The 10339-nt window shown below is 27.4% G+C and overlaps 2 protein-coding genes across 2 annotated transcripts; both read right to left on the reverse strand.

Annotated features, from left to right (window-relative positions):
- Positions 1-1308: 1308 nt before the first annotated feature.
- LOC103571718 (beta-TrCP) lies at positions 1309-7879 on the reverse strand. Its single transcript, XM_008549980.3, has 10 exons — positions 7715-7879; positions 7277-7643; positions 4949-5192; positions 4687-4873; positions 4156-4612; positions 3550-3923; positions 3394-3472; positions 3115-3316; positions 2902-2951; positions 1309-2273 (listed from the first exon to the last, which is right to left on the reverse strand). Exons 2-9 carry the CDS (start codon positions 7328-7330, stop codon positions 2941-2943), a joined length of 1608 nt encoding a protein of 535 aa, XP_008548202.1. The 5' UTR covers positions 7331-7643; positions 7715-7879; the 3' UTR covers positions 1309-2273; positions 2902-2940.
- Positions 7880-8556: 677 nt separating this feature from the next.
- Positions 8557-10316, reverse strand: LOC103571719 (phospholipid phosphatase 5). The gene is made up of 6 exons (XM_008549982.3): positions 10043-10316; positions 9834-9939; positions 9610-9757; positions 9243-9371; positions 9000-9170; positions 8557-8906 (listed from the first exon to the last, which is right to left on the reverse strand). The coding sequence occupies exons 1-6, from the start codon at positions 10123-10125 to the stop codon at positions 8740-8742; spliced, it is 804 nt and encodes a 267-aa protein (XP_008548204.1). The 5' UTR covers positions 10126-10316; the 3' UTR covers positions 8557-8739.
- Between the last annotated feature and the right edge of the window lie 23 nt (positions 10317-10339).

A 10339-nucleotide genomic window follows, 5' to 3' on the forward strand; every position in this document is an offset into this window, starting at 1 on the left:
CATTTATTTTTTTGTTTAAAATTTTTAAAATTTCGATTGTAAGTAAAAATTTATGATAATTAATTAGCTACTAATTTTTTGATTTTTTTTTTAACCGTAGATCATAAAAATAACAATATTTGAAAAAATTGCACTTATAGACTTTTAAATTTTCTACATGTGCATATTTTTAGTTTTTGTTTTTCTTCAAATTTACTGGTTTAAAAAAAAATCCAAAAATTTTAGTCTAAACTTCGGGATCGTAAAAATTTGAATTGCGTTTAAAAAAAGCGCCTTGGGCTTAGAAACTGAAAGTGGTATAAATTTAAAAAATTTGAAAACCTGTAGCTCATTTTTTTACAAAAAATTTTTGAGTGTGAATGTAGCAGACATCAGATAAATTTAAAATTATAAATAAATAGAGTAAATAATTTAAGAAAATATTTATAAAAAATTCACTTATTAATTTCAAAATTTCTAAAACTATTTTAATAATTATTTACTCTATTTATTTATTGTTTTGAATTTGTCTGTCAACTACATTCACCCACTAAAATTTTAATTTAATTAAAAAACTTGTAACTAAAAATAATTTCTGGGTCTTGTAATTTAACCAATAAAAATTTAAATTTAAATAAATCTATTGAAATCTTAATTTAAATAAAAACATTAGCCAGCTAGAGTCTAATTGCGAAATTATTTTTGTCTAATGAATTAATAAAAAGAGATAATAATGTAAATTTTTTACTATTATTATATTTCAAAGAGTACACATTAATTTTAACTTAATACTAATTATTTTAAATTTGTTTGTTTAACTTTTTATTACGATTATTCGTTTATTTCCGTTGTATAATAAATAAAGGCAGTAGTTTATAAATTTTAGCCGGATTAAAATTGCACAATTTTTTATACTTTTTTTTTTTAAGATCAATTATGACCACAATTGAAATCTAAATTCATTTTATGAATCATGAAAGAAAAAATATTAAATTTCTGATTACCCTTGATTTAATGACATGACAGTACTAAAAATAATAATAATTAAAATAATAATAATTTTCCGTAAACAGTACATCGGCACCACTTGTCATGGTTAACAAAATGTATTATTTTTATTTTAAATAATTTAATTGTTATATTTGTACAGCTGTAAATGGTAATTTTGACGCATGCATTTACAGTAATTACAAAAATTTATTTTAAATCTTAGTTGTAAAAAATCAAAGTAACTATTTTTAATTGTCACACGCTGTACAAATATATTGCGAATTTATATATATATATATATATATATATATATATATATATATATTTATATATTTTATTATTATTATTTTTTTTATATTTATAGGGATACTAAATTATTAAATTAATAATTAAAAAAAGTATGTAAGATATCAGCGGAACTTGGATGTTACATGCGAATAATTTTAATACAGCATTTAAATGCCAGTAAATAAACATGAAAAAAAGAAAAGAACAAATTTGACATCTGAACAATCATACATCCATTCATAATTGAAATTTCATTTACATAGAATAAGTACTCCGAACACCCGACGACATTTAACATTTTTTTTTCACGCTATAAATTAATTACATAAAAAATCTGCAATTTACTATAATACATTAATAATTAAGTGTAATTTATTATTATTATTATTATTATTATTATTATTATTATTATTATTATTATTATTATTATTATTATTAATATTTATCCAACCTTTGTTTTAAAAACCTTTTTATTTATTTCTCGTTATTAAATTGCCCATTTATTTTATCGTTTATTAAATATCAAGTCTTTTTGCTGCTGTTAATTTAAATTACGGTGATGATAACATTGTTGTCATGAGTAGAAAATGGCCTATTTCTATAAATAATTCCGTACAAGATGACAATTACGCTGAGACAACAATATTTACATCCATAGGATGTACTAGCTCATTATTGTTACTTTATTTTTAGTTTTATTTAAATAATTATTACTAAATATTGTGCGTTAAACACGCGCTGCTAACTTTAATAGTTTTAGTCATTCTTCATTTTATTTATTTATAATTTTATTGAAAAAACCTATTTAATTAATCCGATAAATAGTCCTTGTAATAAATTCTCACGTGTTTTAAAAAGCTCTGTTATTTATGGTTTTAATTGTGAATTATTGTTATCATGAAGATAAGTTTCTTTCTTGGGCACCTTTTTATTTTCATTTATTTTCCATTTTATTTATATATTAACTTTCACAAATCCGAACGCGAACACATTGAATTCACTTTTTAACCACATATCTAAAAAAAAAAATAGATATTTTTAAAAAAATCAAATATCAATAGTACACTGTGCGACAAAGAATGAAACTGCCACACATTATATTATTTATATCACCTGCATTGATACTGGGGGTTTTAATATCTAGAGAAAGTCAAAACTTTAAAATAGTAGACATTCTCGAAAGTTGATACAAATTTGGTTTAAAGTCTGTCATTCACAAACACCCTCCAGATTAAAAAAAGTCATCACTCTAGGAGATGTACGGTATGAGTATAAGCAGTGCAGCTATCGGTAAACATATTTTTCTACTCCAGAGGCATATCCTCATAAAAATTCAGTACTTTTGAGCATAGAAATTTCGAAAATCTAGTACGTGTTAATTTTTACAAGATAAGAGACTCAGTATCCGATCATTCATATATTTGTACTTATATATTTACTAAATTGTACTACTTATAGATATACAAATTCATGGAGTGATCGAGTACTAGGTCTTTTACTTTAAATACAATACTTTTTTCCTATTAATCCCCGGGGTGATGACTTTTTATTTTGAGGAGTATGGGTGACATCATAAACTCGTAGTTTCAATGCAGGTGATATGAAATTTTTTTTTTTTATCAACAATTTGATAAGTAAACTTACAATTGTATCACAATAATGGATTAGATCGGTTTTTGTACGTCACTCGAACGCTAAAAAAAAAGTTACATTAATTACGTAATTATGTAAATAACATTTAAAACAACAAATCTAATTATCGGGTACTAATTATTGTAAACAAATGTGTTTCAAAAATAATTAGAACTTTTGTCATATATTTTAAAAAATGTATCATTAAATATAAATTATACATACGAGAAGGAGATCTAGTATCAGACTGATTATTTGTAGCAGTTGGAGTAACTATTGCTGAAGCACCTGCACTTGCACTAGTATTACCAGCAGCATCTGAGCCATTACAGTTAAGGAAGTCCCAAATCAGTATCGTGTCATCATGTGACGATGACACTATTTGAAATTCATCAAACTGTAAACGGAATACTCGTCCGGTATGCTCCTATTAAAAGTAATTAATTAAATAATTTTATTTTACTGCATCATGTTATAAAAAAAATTTATTTTTTAAAAACTTACCACTAATGTACGTAAACAAAGCGTACTAGCAACAGCACGCGGGTCAAGAGCAGCAACGAGATCCCATACTTTAATTTTTCTAAAATAAAATAATAAAGATAAATAAAAAATATATGAATTCTGATACTGAGTATAAAATCTTAATTAAAATATTACCCGTCATAAGCTCCGCTGACAATGTGCTTTCTATCGAATCTAATACACCGTACTAACTCCTCATGTCCTTCAAGTACACGCAAACATGCTCCGCACTCAACGTCCCACAATCTGATAGTGTTATCGCTGCTACCACTAACCACTAAACGATCTCTATATTGCAAACACGCAATTCCACGTTTATGACCATTCAACGTTCGCACAAATTCACAACTCGACGTATTCCATACTTTAATTGTCCTATCACCACTCGCAGACACTATATATTTTTCATCGAAATCAACAACATTTACGGCAGCACGATGACCAACGAGAACCCTGCGTAATGCTATTTCTGTTTGTGATGTCATGTCCCAAACGGCTATTGATCGGTCCTAATTTTAAACAAACAATCATTCTTATCATCTTGTTTATTATTTATTAAATAAAAGACCCTAAACCCGATCAGTACCAATAGTCGCTCACTTTAACTGATAATGCGTTTTTATAATTTTTATTTAAATCTAAATATAGCAAAATATGACTACCAAAGTGTTCTTAAAATAAAAAGCGAGCGGGTAATGGGTCTTTTACTTTAACTAAGTTATGAATAAATAACTAACTTACCTTTGAGCAGGTAACCATCATTCCATTATTAAATCTTAAATGCAATACGGCCTCACAGTGATGAATCAGAGTATTAACCATTTCCCCAGTATTCGCGTCCCAGACTCTGACAGTGCTGTCGGAAGAACCAGATATAATAGCTTTGTCGTCGTACTGTAAACATAAAACCGAGCCCGTGTGTCCAGTTAACACCTTAATACACTGCAAGTTATTTCTGTCCCATATTTTGATCGTGTTATCGCGAAGACCCGATACGATTTTCTGGTCGTCGTATTGTAAACAGTAGACTCCTTTAGAATTTTCACTCCGACAATTTATTTTTTGTAGTTTGTGTCTTCCCATTCTCCAATTGTTGTCAATACTCTCGATGTCCTTAACTATGTTAGGAAACAAGTTACGATAAAATGCATGGTCTCGATAACTTTCGCCCGGTCGTGGTTTAAATAAGTGTTGGATCCTGTGGTAATTCAAATTCAAATTCAAATTCAAATTTTAATATTAGCTGTTTAGTTTGTAAAATAAAATACTTACCAGCCTCGTCTCTCAGCCAATCCGCGCCAAACAGAATCAGTTCGTACTTTGCGCTCGATTAATTTTTTCCAAAGCATTCCTTCACTTATTACTCGGTACCATTCTTTACACACAAGTTCTGCGGCATACAATGAATCAGCATCCAAATATGACAAAATACTTTCAGCCACATGATCTAGACCTTTTTCTATAGATAACAAAAAAAATAGTAATGATATTTATATATATTATTTATTTAAAAAAAAATAAATAAAAAACTTACTGGGTAAAAGTGAAATGAAATCTCTCTGCAGCATTGGTTTTAGAAAAGTGTTAATATGACCATGCTGATAATGACACATTCGTGCCAATAATTGTTCAACGAAATGAACTTGCTCTGGTTCACTCCATCGTTCAAAATATTTCATACACATTTCCCTCTCTTGTGTATACTGACTCGTCAGACTCATCGTCTGTGACGAAGGCTCTTTCTTTCGACTTGGATCGTACAATATCGTCATCGGATACTGAAATCAAAAATAATATTCATCATCATCATCTTTTTTCATTTTTTTATAAATAGTACGCTTACAAATAAACGCTAATTAACATATTTTCGATAATAATAAAATAATAAAATTGTTTTGTTAAATTAAAGCTGTCGCGACAGACAAATAGCCATCACTCGGATCGAGACACCGACCACCGTGACAAGATTAAGTCGCTATTGGAGGATACAACAATGAGTAGTGTAGCGTACAGAGAGAGAGTCGGTAATACCTACGACACCAAGTCGCGGTTCTTGACCTCATGAAGCAACTTCTCAGCTCTTTCTTATACATATACATACATATATATCTTATACATTTAACTGCAGACGTTAAGACATTTGTAGTACTTACTGTACCATTTATTATTGACCTACTCAACTCCGATAAACTCAACTCTCATTACCTGTTCCCTGGTTTCAGTCTTAGTCTCAGTCCCAGTCCCAGTCCCTGTACATTTAATTTTAAAATAATATGAAAAGTAAGATGTAAACAAAGCATGGCATAGAGTTGTCAGTTTTGATATTTGCCCTACTTCGTACCACTGTCGAGCGTGACTTTGAGCCGATCGGGAGGGGCTGGAGATACAACATAACAGTCAAGTTCTGGTCGTTTACTTGTAGCTCTTTAACCAGTATCGGAAAAGTCCAAGGGAATTAAATTAAATGTAACTATATATATGTATATATAAACTAAACGTATGGGCAGGCGCGCTTTGATAGAGGGACACTCTGCTAAAAGCATTGATTATTATGGAAGAAAACCAGCCGCTATCAGGCTTGTGAATTGTTATAAGAACATACGGTTCAATAATTTCGATTCACTCATTCACGCAAACTCAAAACTTTATAATATTATATATTTTTTATAAAATATTTATTTATTTTAATAAACAATTAAATAAATAACAGTTTTTTATGATACTGGATGGAGCTGACGTCTTAGTTTTTGTTTTCTTAAAAACGTCAAATTATTGAAAAATAATATTTTGGAAAATTACACCTATAGTTTTTTTTATTTTCTACATGTGCATTTTTTTAGTTTTCTTTTTTTTTTTGGTAACTGAGTTGTTGAAAAAGAAATGCAAAAATTGGTAATTGCTAACTTCAAGATCGTAATTTAAAATTTTTAAATTTACATTTCACACAAAGTATATTTACTTCATATATATTTATTATTGATATTTAAAGCAAATACTTGAAATAAATTTTCCATATAAATTATAAGTCTCGGATTAAAAAAATAAAAATTATTTTATAAGTATTTAATTTTATGATACTGAATTTGGCCGTCTAATTTTTTTATTTTTTAAAAAACCAAAAATTATAAAAATAGTAAATATTTTAAATAATTGCACTTATAGATTTTTTAATTTTCTACATGTGCATTTTTTTAGTTTTTTTTTTTTTCGTATAGAAAGTCAGTAGAAAAAAAATTAAAAATTATTAATTGTCAACATTTAATTTTTGGGTCTTACAGCATTTAAATTTAAAAAAAATACCGCCGATTAAATTATCATGAAAATTATGATAAATATTTAAATTTCATCATATTACGAAAATAAAAAGGATTTCGGCTTTTTCTTTTGCACAATCCATAAATTTATTCATATGACGAAAAAAATATTAATATAAATTTGAATGTCAACTAAAAGTATTAATAATCATTATAAAATATATGATTGAATATATGTTGCAATGCTAAAATAAATATCCAATAAAATCAATAAATAATATCGATATTATTACATATATTAAATATATCATTTACGATAAATATTTATTATGCATAACCTCTACATAATTAATATAAATATTTACACATAAATATGTAATATATAAAATACAAGACAATAGAAAAAATTAATAAGAGACCGTTAAGAGAAAGGAAATGGATAAGATAGAGAAAGGAGACTGAAAAAAAAGTTAAAAAATAAAAGACGGATTAAATGTTGCTCATAAAAATGATAATGAATTTAAAAATCCAAACCCATACCAGTTACTAAATCTATCAAAAATATAAATTAAAATATATGACAATGTATGAATTAAAAATATACATACCTGATTATTTGTATTTGTTTCATCGAGGATTTTATCCGTCTCCATGTTGATCATTTTCCAACACGGGGTCTTTGCACCCTTGCCTCGGCGGCCTGTGCGCCCCAAAAATTATTTAAATAATAACAATAATAATAGTCAGTTATTTGAATTTAAAAGTTAAAAACTTGACAAAAGTAAAACAAACAAACTTAACATAAAACTAAACAAATTAAACTAAAATGGATTTGTTTTACTGGTGAGTGGATTTCGTTAATACGATGAACGACGCTGAAGCATCGCCATGAACAGGAAGTCTCAATGTAGAAATTCACCAACACAACAAGTTACTAAATAACTATGTTACCATTTGTCAGACTTTGACGAATATCTATAAAGATATTTAAATATTACTAAGGCTGTACAATTTTAACAAATAAATATATTATTATTTTAATTCACTTAGTCTATATGTATGTGTATTTATATGTGTGTGTGTATATATGTGAGTCAGCACACCGAGAGTTTTTATTGGTCATAACCGTCATAACTGACTAACTAACTAATCATTTCGAAAAACATTGATGCTTTCTGCGCTCCTCTTCGCTTCTCTCGACTCTACGCTGTTCTCTTTTCTCTGTTTTCTTGTGATTCTTTACGTGTAATTGTAAAAAAGGTTAATAGATATTTTGTATTAAATACCAGAGGGCCTAGAGGACGTTCGGTGCTTTAGACACTTGGCGGGATTATTTGAAAACCTTTAATGCCAACCGTGCTCGATACTTCCTTTGAAAACTTTCCCGGCTTTGAAATATTTTTCTTTTTTTAAATTTATGTCAGTCAGTAGAAAAGTTGAGTTGAATTTTTGAATTATTGATTTTTATCTGTAATTATAGTTGTAGATTGTTACTGAAGTGAACCGACGTAAAAAAAAAAATTTGAAAAAATTGCACCTAAAGTTTGTTAAATTTTCTGCATGTGCATTTTAAAATTTTTTTTTTAAATAAATAAAACTTGTAGACGTTAGTCCTCAAAGTCATAGAAAATTTGAATTTTTTTCCCGTCTTAAGTCATTTCAATTACAAAATTTTTAGATAATTAGACAATTATTTGTACTTGACTTTTTTTCTTCACTTGTCAAGTCTTTTGGTGTCTTATCGGTAAAAAAAACTTCAAAACTGATATCTTACAGACGTCATAAAGCCACGTGCGCTACTTGGGTGCTAAAAGGCTGTCGATTACTTCTTAGTTTATATATTTTACATAAAAAAATTTTTATTTTAAATTTAATTAATAAATTACTTAACTAAATATACATTTAAATGCACTTAAACATAATAAATTTTTTTTTTAAATTCGATCAAGTAGATGATAGTGAAAGTAGCAGACTAAAAATTTAAAATGCATCGCGGGCTTGTTAAATGATTTGTCTATTTTTTAAAATTTTATGTCTCTACTTTCAATATCATTTAAGTACTTAGTTAAATTTATATCCATTTGATTTGATCCTCACGCGATTTAATACTTTTTATTTCGCCTTCATTAATTATCATCGCGTAGGGTTTATGACACATGTGTGAATCCAGTGATGGATAATAATGACGATAACACATATATGAAATAATAAATCCAATTGTCGATCCAACAACAACATCTGTGCACACAAAAAATTATTATCACTTTTAAATTTATACTTAATTATATTTTAATTTTATTCAGGTCAATAATTTGTTATTTGAGTCTATACCTTGCCAGTGGTGATGATAATCACACGTGCGACTTAGAGCGATACACAATGCTACTCCTAGTGGCAATAAAAAACTGCAAAGTTTCCAGGAATGACTTTTACCAGACAAACTAAACGTCTTTAGTTTGCCTGCTAAATAAAATGCAACAAATCCAAAACTCGTGAATGCGACTGCAATAAAATAAATTTTATTATAGAAATTATTAATTAATAATTAATTGGTTTTATAAATAAATTAATTACATGACGAGTGGCCACTAGGAAATGATTTTTTTCCATCACGTATTTCATGCGAGTCTCCTGTACAATTGAACTCTAAATTGGCAATACCATCCGGGAAACATCTCCAAAAAAAATCTGGACGTGGTCTACCTTTAAATTTACACAAAAAAAAAAATAATTATTTAAAATTTTTGGTGTTCGAATTGAATAATTCGTTTAATTTTAAATCACCCGCAAGTTTTTTAATTGTGATTTACCTCCCAAAATTTGAATTATTAGAAAAAATGTAACAATTCTAAGTTAATTAAAATAAAATTTTTAAATAATTAGGAGAGTTTCGAATAATTAAAAATAAAAAAAATTTATAAATAATTAGAAAACTACTTGCCTACAATTATTTTAATAACATTTGTCAATACTCCATTTAATCCAAGCGCTAGAGTTAGTGCCAACAGTCCTTGAGCAAAATCAATTTTGTTTCTATTAATGAGAAATGATACCGAAATGACTACCATGGGAACGATGAACACTACTGGCTGAAAAATGAATATAAAAATATAACTCCTTAATATTAATATAAATATCATAAAATAATAAAGTTAATTAATTTACCCATAGAACAGTTACTGGCACATAGGAAACTGTTTTAGGATTTTTGTAAAGCCATAGCTCATCCTCATGAATCTTTCGATTGAATGGTTCTGTTTTTTCCAACGTCCTGTTAAATATTAAAACAACATATTGGTCAATAAATGGTAAAAAAAAATAAATAAAACATAAGTAAACATTACTCCAATAAATAAATAAATAAAATAACTTACACAATTAATAATGCCAGAAGTCCGCGTAAAAAAATGTCGAACCAAAAATTTATCGAACGATCGAGACTCCTCATCGTAGTCATTATTTTTAAATTATGTTTAATAAAAACACTTACATTATTTTATACACGTGTACACTTCGCTTACGGCCATTTTCAACTATTCATACATGTGTATATTTATATATATATATATACTATATATAGATATATTAGTAATGTATTGGTGCAGTATTCGATTGTTGATTGGATTTTTTTGACATTTAGTTTATTTGTATGAATTAATTGATTTCAACTT

This window comes from Microplitis demolitor, chromosome 10 (genome assembly GCF_026212275.2).
Source record: "Microplitis demolitor isolate Queensland-Clemson2020A chromosome 10, iyMicDemo2.1a, whole genome shotgun sequence".
Classification (NCBI taxonomy): Eukaryota; Metazoa; Arthropoda; class Insecta; order Hymenoptera; family Braconidae; genus Microplitis; species Microplitis demolitor.